Genomic DNA, 16223 nt, shown 5'->3' with positions numbered 1-16223 from the left:
TCATAAGTCAACGCTGCGTTTTATGCCCAACTACATTTAATGTTAATACAAATGATATATTATGACTAATGAATGAATTCACTAACCATTATGTGTTATTAATGAAACCAGCAGTATATAAACTAATAAAAATACTCTCACCTTTAGCAGCTGCAGCATCAACGTCACAAATTTTACGGCATCAATAAATATACTAAAATAAAACTCTTTCCTGTGAAGTTAATCATTCTCTATAGGCAGCACTTTCAGTGAATCATTCTGTGTTAATGTGAACGCTGTAGCTTTATTGAAATACAGTCTTGGATGAAAATTCAATAAGCAATAAAATATTCAGTAAACATAATAAAAGCATTGAACTTAGAAGAAATTAAAATGTTTTGTTTTTTTGGTTTTTTTTGACATGTTTGATTTAATAGATGGCTGAAGCTAATGTGTGACTGACAGGTTGTAGTACACAATCAGGATCCAGTCAGATCGTCGTCCTCTAAATCTTCTGGTTTAAAAATAAACCCAAGAATATTAAAGCCTGTTGATGTTTGGATCAAACATATTTTCTAATGCGTACATGTTTTTAACGTTTTAATGTGACAAGCAAAATAGAAACACAACATGAAAATGAGTACATATTTGAACAGAGCTGAAACATTTTTCTGTCGACAAATTGAGACGAGCAGAATGATTCTGTACGATCACTGTATATTACTGCTGAGCACCGTCTGTTACTCTCAACCTTTTCCTTTAATTACTGCGTTTTAAAGTCTGTCACTTTGTCGACTTGTCTGACTCTGTCAGGCTGTTTTCACCTTAAACCTGCTTTGAAAATGTCCAAATGAATGATAGTTAAATGTGAATTTGTTAATCGTGGTTGAATATATAAATGATTCATGTGACGCTTGAAGCTTTCAGGTCACAAACAGACTTGACTTTCATTTAGTATAATATTTTCTGAGTACGGTCCATTTTTTCTGTCTGTGTGGGGAACGTGTGAATGTTTGAAAGCTCATCTGTTGTTTTGACATTAGTTTTACCAACAATAGCATGATGACACAGATACATTTCACATTAACTCAGGACTGGAGCTGAGCTGGATTTCAGACACATGTAATCGTATACAGTCCAACTTCTTCTTCTTTCTCACAAATACTTTTATATTCTGTTTTACAGGATCCATCAGTCCAGCTTTCTATAATTTTTCCTGTCTCCCCCATCGCCACACAGTCCTCTCCATCAGGATCTTTCTCTTTCCAGTTGTCCGGCTCACCACTGCGCCAAAATGTCCAACTAAGAGATGAAGAAAAGAAGCAACTGGATCAATAAAAACTCACTTTTGAACGGGAAATGGACAAAATGTTCCACAACAAACTTTCTGTCAAGTGGAGAGCCGTCCACCCACAACCAGTCACCCTCATTCTTTGAGTCTGTCAGTCCGATCCAGAACTTGTCCTCAGCACGTTCCATTTTTACTCTCAGTCTTTCTGCCAGGAAACCCTGAAGAGGAAATGTTGAAGAGATTTCCTCTGTCAGATTTTCCTTTGCTCCGATGAAACACAAAGACGTGATCAAACGTGAGAAGAAGGACCTGCTGCAGTGTTTTCTACCTGCTCCTCTCTGCTGTCTATCTTCACCAGGTCTCCTCCCAGCTGTTTGCATTCATCCCTGCTCTTTTCCCAGGATGAACCATTGGTGGAGAACAGATAACACTTTCCTCCGTTATGCTCCCAGCCTTCTTCACACCTCGGATAGGTCTCATCTTTAAAGAGATTACAGCAAAGACTTCAGTCAGGGGGAAGAAATCACTGCTGATTTGGAAAGAGCAGCAGCTTTAAAGGTGAAGAGTCTGAATCTGAGAGCAGCTGAAGGTGAATGAAGAGTCACAGGTGAAAGTGACAAAAGAAACATCACAGCCTTCAGACCTGATGGACTTTGTGAAGTTTGTCTGAGAACAGATTTGGCTGGAACATCTTCTGATGAACAAACACGACAGCTCCATGGAGGAGTCCGTCACTACAACTTACTTCTTTTGACTTCAGGATCTTTTGGGCACATCAGCGTCAGCGTGTTGTTTGGTTCTGTTCCGCAGAGTCTGTCTGCTGTGAAAGAGGAGAAAAACATTTAGTTTCTTCATTTGTTAGTAGCTTCAACACATTTGAAACAAATGTCAGGAAACAAAAATATAGAATTCAAAATTAGATTCACTTCAGAATCATGTCAGAAGAACAAAGACTGATAAACTTACCAGTCAGGTTTCTCTTCAAGGCTTCATCTTGCAACTTTTGCAGAAGTTGAATAGTTTGAGTGCTCCTATTGACTTTTTTTTTTAAAGAAGATGTAGTCAGATGGTGATCAGGAGTCAGTTTATCAGTAGACAATTAACTCAGAGGAATGTCTGATCATACAGGCGGATCTAAAATGTGATATTTGTATTTTCCATTTGAAAAATTCTCTACAAACAGGGATGCATTCAAATGTCAAACAGGTTAGGCTCAATCTAAATGGGAAAACTGTCCAAACTCACAAGTAACACCAAGAGCGATGGTGGCAGCTGCCAGGAGAACAGCAACAACCAGCAGAGCCACCGTCAGTGAACTCTCTGTTTTTGACTCATTTGAATCATCTCCTAAGAAATCAGAGATTTAAACAGTGAAGCTGTTTGATTGTAAAAATAACTGATTTGCTTTTTGAAGATGAATATCAAGATGAACTTTTCTGTCCTGATAGGTGGGAAAGTTTTTGCTCTTCTCTCTGTCCCAAACTAACATGGGAAACGGTTGTCACGTTAGCTTCTCTTTCTTTAAGAGAGAAGTGGCTTCAGTTTTATGTTGGTTATTTTTGTCTTTCTTTCTTTCTTTCAAACTGTTTTACATGAAAATTAAAATCCAACTAATGTTTTAGATTCTGTCTTTCTGCTTTTAAATGTGACAGAGATTAAAGTGTCTGGTTAGTTTTACAGCATATTTTTATAGTAACACAGTAGGCAGAAACTTCGCTGTTCATGTTTTGGCTTATATCTTACCTTAAAATATACCTTAAAATATATCATCGCTGCAGCATATACAGTAAATATGTTCATATGAGCCATTTGATCACACAACTGCCATGTTTTTTACCCACCAGGCAGCACTGCAGGGTCTTTGGTCTTTGAGATCTTGACTTCAGAATATGTGGTGTCAGCCGATGAGGAAGTGATCTCTGCAAGAAAACACACAAAGCCAAATCGTTGTTGGACGTGTTGCAAAAATGAGCCGATTGCTGTAAACTGCGTGTTTAAGAATGAATTCTAAAATTCAGTGAAAAGAAAAAACAGTTTCAGAAATTGGGGTTGGTTTCTCAAAGATGTGAGAGTGAAGTCGGAGGTTTCTGAAAAGACCATCACAGTGATCAGTTCACGGGCTTTATCCAGTGTGTTTAAATCTCTTTTTTTAGATTGTTGTATTTCTCCAAAGATATATGAGAATGAAGAACTCACCATTGGTCTTTCCCTTCCCAAACTTGATATCAGAGTACACTACATCAGCTTCAGTCATTTTTCACCACCAGCCGGTTTAGGAGGAAACTAAACTCAGTTTTTACAGCACGCAGTTCAGATACTGTTCAGGTCTGTTGGGTCATCCTCCACAGCGGGGAGGGATTAAAAACCATCTTGTTCCTCAAATTTAGATTTTCATTTGAACTTTTGAAATCATTTCCAGTATTTTACTTCCTCCACTGATGGCTTGCATCAACAATATAAGATGGGATAATTAGTCTCATGTTTCCCAATCATTGCTCTTTTTCTTCTAAACATTCAGTAGGGGAAGTTTTTCCTGGCAATTGTCTCCGTGTTCTTGCTCTTGGAGGAAATGCTGGTTCTCTTTAACAGCTCCATGAAGAGTTTGGTTTAGACCTGCTCCATGTGTAAAGCTCCTTGATCTAACTTTGTTATGATTTGGGGCTTTATGTCGGCCTCTCTGCCCGACAGTGCATGATTTAGTATATTTTTACCAAACAAGTAAAAGTATGGACAACAGTTGGTCCCTCATGGTGTCTGGACTTCCCTTCATGACACTTTAATAAACAGATGCACCCTGTGTTCAAGCATCTCTGTTTACATGGTTTAGAATCAGAGGAGCTGAAAAAAATTAAAAGATCTCATGTGGTTGTTTTATATTGAATAAAGGTTGTACGTTTTTTTTATTCTATTACTAAAATGTTGCTGTATATTTTTTAGGCTTTAAATATTTAATCAGTATTTATTATGCTATATTAAACTTACCAGTAATATCTAAAGTAATCAAAAAAGCTGCACAATCTACGAGTTTGACTGCATCAATTGATCATTTTGCAATGGAAGCACTTTCAGTTGTAGAGAGTTTTTTATGTGAATGTTTTAATGCAGCTTTATAAAAATGCTGTGAATACTAAAATATGGAATAAATATAATAAAAGCTGAGAACTAGTAAGAAAATAAAATGCATTTTTACATTTTTAATTTAATGACCCACGAGAGATCTACACGATAAGCCGTGTACAAAATTTGACCAATCAACGTGTAGAATGAGTGACAGAAAAGCCTGACAGCCAATCAAACCCAAAAACTCTTCGGTGGGGGCGTGGCTTACCTGTGGTATCAGGAAGGAGGCGTCGACGCTTCCTCTTCTGGCCGACCAGGCGGCGGTGTTAGTAGACCGCTCGGACAGACTTTTCCAAAGTTTCTGCCCCGGTGGTGTTCCGGTCCAAACATGGCCCCTAGCGCGCAGCTGAAGGAGGCAATAGCCGATGTACAAGAGGGGATCCGGGCCATCCTGCTCGGACCACCCGGAGCCGGGAAGGGGACTCAGGTGAACTCACGGAGCTAGCTGTTAGATATTAGCTGCTGCTTAGCTGTAACCCGTTAAGTGTTAGTTCATAGCTGTTAGCCGTTAGCTTTTAGCTGTTAGCTGTAACCCGTTTAGTGTTAGTTCATAGCTGTTAGCCGTTAGCTTTTAGCTGTTAGCTGTAACCCGTTTAGTGTTAGTTCATAGCTGTTAGCCGTTAGCTTTTAGCTGTTAGCTGTAACCCGTTTAGTGTTAGTTCATAGCTGTTAGCCGTTAGCTTTTAGCTGTTAGCTGTAACCCGTTTAGTGTTAGTTCATAGCTGTTAGCTGTAACCCGTTTAGTGTTAGTTCATAGCTGTTAGCCGTTAGCTTTTAGCTGTTAGCTGTAACCCGTTTAGTGTTAGTTCATAGCTGTTAGCTGTTAGCTGTAACCCGTTAAGTGTTAGTTCATAGTGGTTAGCTTTTAGCTGTTAGCTGTAACCCGTTAAGTGTTAGTTCATAGCTGTAAGCTGTAACCCGTTTAGTGTTAGTTCATAGCTGTTAGCCGTTAGCTTTTAGCTGTAACCCGTTTAGTGTTAGTTCATAGCTGTTAGCCGTTAGCTTTTAGCTGTTAGCTGTAACCCGTTAAGTGTTAGTTCATAGCTGTTAGCCGTTAGCTTTTAGCTGTTAGCTGTAACCCGTTAAGTGTTAGTTCATAGCTGTTAGCCGTTAGCTTGCTGAACCTGCAGCGTGAGTCGCATGGTCGCTGTCAGTATAAGCTAATATTAATGCTAACGCTAACGCTGACCTGTCCGGCCTCAGCTGCTGATGGTGGTCGCCCCTTCAGGTACATGACTGAAGTGTAATGTGTAACATGTAACGGCCTCCCTGAAGTCGGATACTCTAATAAATCAGTATGTTTCACATGTGTGTGTACTTCACCGGATTAAGTTATAATGTTAAACATCCAAACTCTGATATACGCTGGTATACTCAGAGGAAAACAGTTTAACAGACATCGTGTAGAGCTGCTGTGTGTTTTATCCTCTGTGGGTCGTTATTTCAGTCCTGGTCTGCTGTGATAAGGCTTCTCCCTCTTAATCTAGTCCAAGTCCTGCAAGTCTAAGCATTGAGGGTTTTGATATAAGCCCGGGTGGAGCAAAAATACAACACCAATGGAGTAGAAGTCATCTGAAACTGATTTCAAGAGTTACTGGCAAATGATTTCACCCAATTTTGTCATTGCAGATCCTGTGACTAGTGAAGAGGAGGCAAAAATAAAAGTCACTGTGGTCAGTTGCTTAATCAACTGACTAGCCTTGGTCTATAAAAGGTTTTACAGCCAGTGATTGTTAAAGTCTAAAATGTTTATTGTGTTCTAAAAACATAATAACCTTGTCTGTTTTAGATTATTGTAACCTGAATAAGAGTATGACGTTTCTTTATCAGGGAAACACCACAATCTATGTTTTATATCCTGTCAAGATAACTGATAACTGCTGCTTTATTAGTTAGTTTTTTTTTTTATATATATTTTAAGATTTTATCGTAGATTACTGCCCAGGTATGATCTCTTTCAGTTTTGTTTTTCAGACAACATAATTCAAAGATGTCTGCTTTGGAAAACTGTCATCTTTGTGTCTATGGTGGTGAATTATAGAAGAAATAAAAGATGAATTAAAAAAATTATCAAAATACAAGACCGAAGGTTGATGATATCAACTAAACCAATGTATGCCGATGTTGACACTATCATTGTGATTGATGTAGTTGATTATTTTTGAATTTAGTGAAAACTATTTTCTTTTATTGCTATAAAATATTTTTCTCACTGTGTTGCATGACAGTGTTTCGGCCTTCATTGGGAGACATTGGGGGGGGTGTCACATCTCTGGACTGGACTCAACGTTGTGATGAATGTCATGCATCCTGACATCACTTTCTGCTGCATTGACACGTATCTCATAAATTACTGGCTGCTGGTTCTTCCACCACAGCAGCAGCAGTGAGCAGAAATCTTTGTTCTAAGACTCAGTGGATTCACTCACTTTGACAGGTTGTTGTAATCCGAGCTGAAAAGAGAAATTGTTGACAAAGTGACACTTGATACATTTTCACTCAAGCAAAAACACCCAACTATTTTCAGCTTTTTCTTTCTGCCTTTCTTACTTTGTGTCATAGTAACTACAATTAATACTTATTTTAATTAATCAAGGAAGTTAGCAAATAATTAATCAGTTACAAAAATGACACACACACACACCCCTTCTTACTGAGTTGTGTGGTGAAGGTCCTGCCTCTTAACACACAGCCTATACTGCACCTTAAAGTCTCCCTTCTCTCTGACACATCTACATTGAACTTAGTTACAGGGAAACAAGCATTTGCTTTCCAAAAAGATAAGTTCCTTGTATGAAGTTGGGTATATGCGATTACTCACTGTGTTGAAATGCGCCTTGGCTTGTACAATGACTTTTAACAGTAGAACATTACACACTTTGCGGGTAGCTGAAGCCAAACAGATAAACTGTCACAGCCAAAATAACCCGCTTTCATGTTTTTAGCAGCCAGTGACGCAATTGGTTGGTTGGCAGTCTGACACAACAGTGGCTAGAAATCAGCAGATGCAATCATTTGGCTGGTTGGTGGTGATTATTTATGACTTTCATGTTTAACAACATGCAGTTTCATCCTCTCCTCAGGCCCCTCGGCTCGCAGAGCAGTATTGTGTTTGCCACCTGGCTACTGGGGACATGCTGAGGGCCATGGTGGCTTCAGGCTCTGAACTGGGAAAGAGGCTCAAGGCGACGATGGATGCCGGAAAACTGGTAACGTTTCCGCTCATCTGCTTCCCATGAGCTGTGTGTATTTTTCTTTTGCTGTCCCTTTGCCCCCACTGAGGTTCTGTTGACACTACAGACCTTCATCTTCAGTCCCCCATGAACACGTCTCATGTTTTATTTTTCTTCAGTGATGTTTACATGCACTAAAAGGTCTTACATCAGGGTAACAGCTGTAAGACAAAGTGGAGTTTGACCCAACACTTCACCTTCCTTCACATACTCAGAAAAGTTACGTTAAAAAGTTTATTTTGTATCTTATCTTTTCTATTAGACTTGGTTTATTCCTTCAGTGGTAATCCATGTTACTGTGGTCACATATGGCATCTAAATATTTGTTGTAATTGTATGAAATTGATGCCATCTGTTTAGTCTGACCTTTATATATGTGCTAAAAATGACCCGGGCAAATCATCAGAAACACAACACAGTTAAAAAGCTTCATAAACAGCATCCTGTATCGTCATGAAGTTGAATGCCCTCCTGTCTGAAACACATTCAGGAAAAACTGACCACTAAAACCTTGAAGGTGAATTCATTTGCAGCCTGTTACGTTAATTTTAGCTAACTGTACCTTATAAACTTGAAATTTAAGTTTATTGGCTTGTAATAGGCTGGAGCTCTGGTATTCCTGAAATCCTGACTGAATTACATTGTCTCCAAATAATAACAATCTGTCCTTTTCTCGATATTATCTCCAATTGTATGTCTTTTGTGATTGTGTATGTTCAGCAATTGCATGTTTATTTATGCAGCTGTTGAAAAACTTGATCTCAGTTTTTGACCGATACCTTATTTTAATGTTTGTCTTTGTCCGTCATCTGTATTCATCAGTCTCTGCTTAAAATTATTTCCAGCTTCTGTGTTAACATGTGTTTGCTGCCCTTGTATTAAATGACAAATGATTGTTTATTATTAAGTTAAAATTCACTGTGAACTCTCTTAAGGCCATCGTGTCCTTGATCAACTCTTGTTGTTGAGAGTTTGTCTTCTCTCTCTTGCAGGTCAGTGATGAGATGGTTGTGGAGCTCATTGAGAAGAACCTTGACACAACAGCCTGCAGGAACGGATTCCTTTTGGACGGATTCCCCCGAACGGTCAAGCAAGCAGAGATGGTTAGGACGGGAGGGATTCATTCAGAGAGCTCAACTATCCAGAATGACTTTGTGCTCTCAGTAGATATTTAAAGGGCGAGACACACATTTATGCTAAGAAAATCATCTCCAGCTGTCTGTGCTATCATCTCCACACAACATTATAATATATGAGAGAGATGTAGTGTTTTCTTGAGGCCACTGGGCATTTTTTCAGCTGTGTGTTGACTTCCTGTCTCTCTTCCAGTTGGATGACTTGTTAGACAAGCGACAACAGCAGCTGGACTCTGTGATCGAGTTTGCTGTTGAAGACTCTCTGTTGGTCCGTCGGATCTGTGGCAGGTAAGAGAGAGAATGAATTATTCAACACCAGAGGGATAATTCAATCTGTTTCATTTCTAAGCCATGATGCCTGTAGAGGACAGTGGTTTATGGTTTAGCCACTTTGGTTGCGTCCCCTCATTCTCTCTGCCTGGACAGGTAGATTGAGTCCTGAGAACAGAAGTGTCTGGAGCAGTGAGATAAGGTTGGAAAAAGCGTGGAAGCGTTTGATAAACAGAAGGTGGCCTTTAGGGGATGAGGTCTTCCTGCTGTGGGAAGGTCACAGGTTGAGTCCTCCAGGATACTGGCATGTTAGTCTTTGCTGAAATTTGTTTATTGCCAAAGCTGCTCTTTGTTGAATTGAACTTTTATGCATGAGTGATGTTCACCGCTACTTTTTAACCTCCGAGTTAATCTTATAAACAGAGTTAGAGTTAGAATCAATAGAATCAATCAGTCTTTTAGCTGATGGTTTGGCTTTTTATTGTCCACGTTTTTACTGCGGCTGGCTGCTCTTATGGCACCATCCACAGTCCACTACCTGCTCAGAGAATTACATGGTCCCAGAAGAACAAAGTTCGTGACCAGTTTGGAAAATGGAAGAAAATTTTAGCAGCTAAATGAGACATCCTCTCATTAGCGGCTGCATCAAAACAGACCTAAAGAGGAAAGATAAATGTTGCACTTAAAGAATCAGTTAATGCGATTAAAATGTCTCTACAGTGATAAATGACTGTGACAAATGACAGTGATAAACTTTAAAGTTTAACAGTCAAAACAAAATGCTAAACAGATGGTGCTTTAAGAAAAGTGAAGTGACAACCAGGATCCGTTGGGTGGAAGCTGCAGCCATTAAGTGATTACTCAAATGATGATTGATTGATCCCGATCTGGGTCCAGTTCCTCTGATGTGAGGATTTAATGCTTTTCTTCATCATATCATTTTACACCGAGCTGTTGTTCTTACATTTTATTAACAAATAGATGAATTGGTTAATGAAGAAAACAGGTGTTGGGTAGATCATGAACTGGTTTTGGCTCCAGTGTTGTGAAGGCAGACAGCACTTTCACTGTTAATACTGAAAGTAAAATTTGAGCCGTTAACAACCTGAAACTTGACAGCATCCAGTTTTTGTAACTCTGCTTCATCACCAAGTTTCCACTGTTGCTTATTTCTCAAAAACACTGAATTTCTTTGTGCCACTTTCTGCTCTGACCTGGCACTGGTGTGTTTATGTAAGCTCTGTGGATTGAGGCCAAAGGAACAGAACTGAAAAGAAGGTTACAAGTCTTTCAAGTTAATTGGAGGCTTCTTGTTTCTGGTGTGTTTCCATCTCCTCGTCTCCTCGGCCTCCACAGAGCAGCAGAGAATCATTTCATAACCTTTCAAAACGATGTCATATAAAATACTCTGCTCTGATTTGCAGCTGCCCCACAAGGTTTCAGACTCAGACACATGTCAGCACTTTAGAAAATTTGTCTTTGTTATTTCAGCACAGTGTTTGTCCTCTTTCTCCACAATGACTGCTCTACTTTACCTATACACGACACTGAACTAGAAGTGCAGACGGTGTCCAAAGGGCTGTATTTCTGTCCGTGGGGGTCCTTTGTGGGCAAGGGGAGGACGGCTGCTGCCTTTTCAGGCCCAAGTAGGACAAGGGCAGGATGTGGGATACGCAAAGGACGGTTAAGTAGTTAGTGAGTCACCATGGCTGTCCAGCCTCATCTGTCCTCCTCCTCCTCTCACTCTGATTTCTTTTCTGTCCCTGTCCTGTCCTCCACCTCCCAGACTAATTCATCAGCCAAGCGGCCGCTCCTACCACGAGGAGTTCAACCCCCCCAAAGAGCCCATGAAGGATGACGTAAGTACTTTGACAATCAACCCACTTAAAAACCACTTCTGCCTAAAATGCCACCTACCTAAAATCTCTGCCAGCGTGGAAATTCAAGGCGCTCAGGAAGCATCACACTAAAGTGCTTTGACGCTTTCTGAATGTAAAATGTTTCCAGTGAAACGACCTTAACATTTGTTTCCTCACAATAAATCAGAAAGAGGCTGATGGAAAGAGTTACAGAAACAATTATAGCTTAATAATGGAAAGATGTCTTTTAATATTTTGGACAATCAGACAATTTTTCTCTCAGTTTAATCAAAACAAGGTAAGCTCACTATTACTAAGTAAGTGAGACAATTGTTTAAGCCAAAATTTTGCAAATAGATGTATAATGACTTAACTAAAACGTTGTCTGACTTTAGCCCAGCAGATGACTGTAGTTAATCAGTCGCACTACGTCATGGCTTAATGTAACTAAGCAGCATTTCATGGAAAAGAATATTCCGGGCAGGAGAAGTAGAAGAAAGTGACTCATTTCAAAACACATCACAACTTGTCTGACATGGAGAATATGCACAGCCCAGGGGCGAGTAAGTCAGTTTGGATTTAATCATCGATTATCAGCACGCCTGAAAAAATCGTGGATGGATAGATGAACTTAATACGTGATAATGTGGAATTTGTGGTTTTCCAAAAGTGTTTGAAAGTAAGTGATGTCACATGAAACAAATAAAAGATTTAGCTTTGTGTGTGCAGATACACGGTACTAACCAGCGTAAATATGTGAACTTCTAAAAGCTGTCTGAAGGATTCATTTGATGCCCACTCTGCATTCATACAGGAGTGCAAAGGAAACGATGCAGACACTGTCATCACCTTTCTAGCTGACAGTCTTGGTACTGAATGAAATTGTGCAAAATTTCTTCTGTTTCTGCAGAGGCTTGTCTAACTTTCTCTCCTGGATTTGTTACTTTTTCCAAATGTCAAAATGTATGAGACATTTTGGAGGACTTTTATTTAAAGTAAGATGAGTCCAGGGACTGCTGTGGTCCTATCTTGACTCAATCAAAATAAACAGTGCGAGGATAATGAAATTTTACAATAACGGTGATCAGGAGACTGTAATGTGAATCACGCTGGCCTGATCAGATTGAGTTTTGGCATCTGCACTGGTCTGACAGGCTGGTTGCGTTTGACTCTTGAGTAAATGAAGTGACATGTCTGCAGTTAAAGCTCACAGCGCTGCTCAGTCAAGGAAAAACTGCGATTGCATAAGCTGTGAGATTTCAGTTAAACATTTGAAGGTGAGGGGGAAGTGACACCTGCTGTGGTTGCATTTTGAAACCAAGATCATGTCCACAGAATGTGTGTACATGAACTGAAACTGGTTGTGGCATTCTACAGGTCATCACAGACAATTTTATTTTTCTTTTCCATCCCTCATGTCCATTCTCTTGTCCTCGCCCAGTTGACAGGTGAGCCGCTTATCCGCCGCAGCGACGACAACGAGAAGACGCTGCGCTCCCGTCTGGAAGCCTACCACCGGCAGACTGCCCCTTTGGTGCAGTACTACAGTGCCAAGGGCCTCCACACGGTCATCGACGCCACCCAGACCCCGAACGTCGTCTTCGCCTCCATCGTAGCTGCCTTTTCAGCTGCCACGGAAACTCCTGCTCGTGCCACCGCCTGTAAAGACCAAGTGTTCTTCATTTAAAACCCTTTCCTTCCCTCTCATATCCCTTCCAACGGGCTCTTTTTTCCCCCAAAGGTGAAGATTATACAAGAGTTGATCCAAGTGTCACAGCGGCAACATAATGTAACTGTGTTGTAAACATGGAAGATGGAGACAAATGCAACACCAGCTACTCAAGAAATTCACCATGTTTCCAAAAGAGTGATCCCTGTTGTAAAAACAGAAAGGATTTAAAGTCTCGGTCAACTACTTCTGATAGTCTTCATCACAAAATCAAGTCCGAAAGCAGAGAGCATGCCCAGTAACTACAAAGCAAACTGACACATAGCACCATGCTGCTGCTTCGACCTCTGACCTTAGGCACATAAAATTGAAGGTTTTTGCCTCTGAGCAGAACAGAAGATTTCAGGAGATGGTTTTCACCAGAAAGTATCGATCTTTGTTGCATATTGCTTGCCTCAGCTGGACGGGTTTCCTCTTGTGTAATCGGTGACTTGGTCCTTTCCTATTCCTTTAATCTTTGATTCTCATGCACACGCAGCAGATCTCCAGTTTTTCATATACACTCATGTTCCCCTCCCAGACTTCCCCTAAGGCAGAAACACACCAGAACCGTCAGACATGCTTTGCCCAACCAGCCTTTCATTACAAGTTTCCCCAGAGATCCTCAAATGGGTTTTGACTCGCAAGGAGAAGGAAAAGAACACAAGGCATATGATCATATCACTGCTGATAAACAAAGGCAGGACTCAGTAAAGGCTAAATACTGAAGCTAAACTCCAGGATGTGCAATTTGCAGTTTTTGGAACGTTGTGTCTAAATTTGGGGTTTTACACTGAGGCGTGCTTCCCCAGGGCCTTCTGCAGAAGGAGACGTGAGGGAAAGAAACTGACTGCTGGAGGTGAAACAGATGGGAACACGCCCGAAAACAACCGGATGAGAGTTTTTGTAGTTGGTCCAGTTTATCAACACGGTCAGCAGAAGGAGCTGCAGCAGTGACACGTCGCTCATGGAGGCTTTTTGGGATTTTCCAAAAATGGCTGCCAGCTAATTTTAACACAGAAATGATATCTTAGATTCTGAGTGATCAGATGATCAGTATTATCTCCTGACGATGCAGCAACAAGCCGATAAATCCACCCAGGAAAGGTGTTTGTATCTGCAGCTCTTCTTTGATTATCATTTCAAAAAGTTTCCAAATTAATTAATGTTAGTGAATACAAACAGGAAGTCTGAAGTTTCTCCACTATCTCCTGGTCTGTCTACAGGAAGCTGCTCGTAGGTCTTGTACTGCAGATACTTCACTCAAATCAAAATGTTCAAATGTTGGTTCACTTAGACTTTTACATAACTTCCATAACTTCCTCCTTTTTTTTTTCCCTTCCTTCTCTCCTTCCTCTCACTCATTTGAACTCCATGAATGACCCTTTTGATGTCAGACAGACTTCCCTATTTAAAATGATTTATTTAAATCAACATGCACTTGACTGTGAAACAGAAAATTTGCATTGGAATGAATAACGCTTGTTTGATTGAGCTGCAGCCACTTTTTGTAATCGTTAAATTGTTAGCACTTTGTTTGTGGTTAAATTGAGACGTGTTCTTTTCAGAAGAGTGTCCAGAGGCCTGTTAGATAAACATACTGAAGTGAGATTTGGAGATAAAGCAGCTTGTTAGCTGACCCGCCATGTCTGTCAGCATAAACACTGACGTAACAGTTGGTGCGAAGTAAAATTGGATCAAAGAGACAAACTGAAGGACGCTGGTTACTCAGACCTGAAGGAAAATTACCTCTCAGAGTTTTGAGCTCATGCTTTTGTTTCAGCGGCTCCCAAAGGTGTCGTCGTAAAATATTTCCGTTCCACTGTTCCATTACTTGTTGTGCTTTTCTGTGTTTTGTTCCACACACAGATTGTTGATTAATTTTTACTGGCACGTTGGGAGCTGAGGACAGTACCAGCATCTTAAATTACCAACAGAAGCAGTGATTTTTTTTTTTTCCTCTATAACTGACACGGCCTTTGGATCTGTTGGGTGTTTGTCCTCGACGGCTCCGTTCCTCCTCGACCTCTTTGTTTCCTTCCTGCTCTGTAGTCACCTGCTGTTTGTGTTCAGGGGAAACATCTCGCATGCAGACTGCGTTACCTGCACTTTGCCTTGAATACTGATGTGTATCTACTCTCTTTGGGCTGCTGTGGGGAAAAACAGCGGCAGATGTTCCCCGTTCCCTGTAGGCAGATTTAGACTTTATTTCAGCACAATGAGACAATTTCATGCAAAATTTACTGTCTTGGTACTTTGTACATCTTTAGATTCTCTTTTAGTCATTTTGTGAATGCACCTAATGTGCAGACCTGACTGAATGCCTTGCTGTGTGTTTGCCTTAAAGGAATGTGACTTTGAAACGTGCACTTTAAAGTGAAGACTGGTGACCTAACTCCACTGTGAAATGGACAGGACTTCTTTTCTCGATTATTTTAGCTTTTAAATGACCAAAAGCTCATAATTCACCCGAACCTTTCCTTCCCCTCTCTCTCTCCCTCCCTTGTCTTCCAGCTGGTTGAGTCCTGAGCTGCTCCATCTTCACCGAGGCGAAGGAGCTGAAAAAAGAGCTTGGGTGGGTGACAGGTGGAGGGATGGCTGAGGGAGGGACGTGCCGGGGAACTTTAGACTTTATAAATGGAGGACAGCTTTGGAGTCCTGTTGGGCTTTTTGTCATCCGCTTGTTTCTATTCACAGTAAATTCTGAGAAGAATTAAGCAAAGCTATTTCTGTCATATTCCTCATTTTCCCCCTCCAATAAATCTGTTGTTTTTGCTGAAGTACAACATTTTGTGATTTTTGTGTTGTTTTTTTTCCAGCTGTGACATTTGAATTCGTACTCAGGTACTAAAGACTTTACCTTTCTAAGTACAGTAAGAAGAATTCTTCATGCACACGGTGGAATTGCTTTGGTTTTCACAAAAACGGGAATGAAACTTCTGTCCTGGAGTTCGAGTTTTTTAAAGTAGAATCCGTATTTGAAAGAGAAGGTGAATCTGACCCGCTCTGTTCTCTAAAATGTGCTTCTTTTATTGTGCTGAAGAAGATTTGAAACGAGAGAGCGAGACAATGAACTCATCAGGAAAACTTGTGAGGAAAAATATGTCCCATAAACTTCAGTACAATTGGAGCTGTTTCCTGAAGGTCTTCAGATGAATTGCAGGTTCGGCCCATCTGCCTTCAGTCCAGGTCGGGTTCTGAAGTTAGATTCTGATCATTCAATAAATATTTCTACGTCTGATCGGTAACTCTTTGATGTTTGTGCGTCTTATTTATGTTTCTTTAATCAAAAAACAGTCATGAAACAGATAAAACTGAAGAAGCTGCTGTTGCATCTCAGCGGTAAGCGGTCCGGTTCTGGTCTGAACTGGACCAGCCCCAGTTCTGGTCTGAACAGGACCAGGCCCGGTTCTGGTCTGAACAGGATCAGGTCTGGATCTGGTCTGAACAGGACCAGGCCCGGTTCTGGTCTGAACTGGATCAGGTCTGGATCAGGTCTGAACTGGACCATCCCCAGTTCTGGTCTGAACAGGACCAGGCCCGGTTCTGGTCTGAACAGGATCAGGTCTGGATCTGGTCTGAACAGGTCCAGGTCCAGGTCTGGTTCTGCTCTGAACAGGTCCAGCT

At 40.7% G+C, this 16223-nt stretch overlaps 2 protein-coding genes across 6 annotated transcripts; one reads left to right on the top strand and one right to left on the bottom strand.

The window, feature by feature from the left end:
- Positions 1-300: 300 nt before the first annotated feature.
- Positions 301-3596, bottom strand: LOC115051065 (C-type lectin domain family 4 member E-like). Of its 4 annotated transcripts, none has more exons than XM_029514337.1 (8): positions 3467-3596; positions 3112-3189; positions 2516-2617; positions 2237-2308; positions 2016-2090; positions 1599-1750; positions 1364-1488; positions 301-1281 (listed from the first exon to the last, which is right to left on the bottom strand). In XM_029514337.1, exons 1-8 carry the CDS (start codon positions 3522-3524, stop codon positions 1092-1094), a joined length of 852 nt encoding a protein of 283 aa, XP_029370197.1. In that variant the 5' UTR covers positions 3525-3596; the 3' UTR covers positions 301-1091. The 4 variants fall into 4 exon arrangements, with proteins under 4 accessions (XP_029370197.1, XP_029370200.1, XP_029370198.1 ...); XM_029514340.1 differs by having other exon boundaries at positions 1404-1488; XM_029514338.1 differs by having other exon boundaries at positions 2016-2087.
- A 1040-nt stretch (positions 3597-4636) lies between these two features.
- Positions 4637-15382, top strand: ak2 (adenylate kinase 2). Of its 2 annotated transcripts, XM_029514496.1 has the most exons (7): positions 4637-4817; positions 7474-7599; positions 8616-8726; positions 8953-9047; positions 10816-10888; positions 12330-12549; positions 15111-15382. In XM_029514496.1, the coding sequence occupies exons 1-7, from the start codon at positions 4719-4721 to the stop codon at positions 15116-15118; spliced, it is 732 nt and encodes a 243-aa protein (XP_029370356.1). In that variant the 5' UTR covers positions 4637-4718; the 3' UTR covers positions 15119-15382. The 2 variants fall into 2 exon arrangements, with proteins under 2 accessions (XP_029370356.1, XP_029370355.1); XM_029514495.1 differs by lacking the exon at positions 15111-15382 and having other exon boundaries at positions 12330-14505.
- Positions 15383-16223: the final 841 nt, after the last annotated feature.

This window comes from Echeneis naucrates, chromosome 11 (genome assembly GCF_900963305.1).
Source record: "Echeneis naucrates chromosome 11, fEcheNa1.1, whole genome shotgun sequence".
Classification (NCBI taxonomy): domain Eukaryota; kingdom Metazoa; phylum Chordata; class Actinopteri; order Carangiformes; family Echeneidae; genus Echeneis; species Echeneis naucrates.
This window is presented reverse-complemented; position numbering and strand designations above follow the sequence as displayed.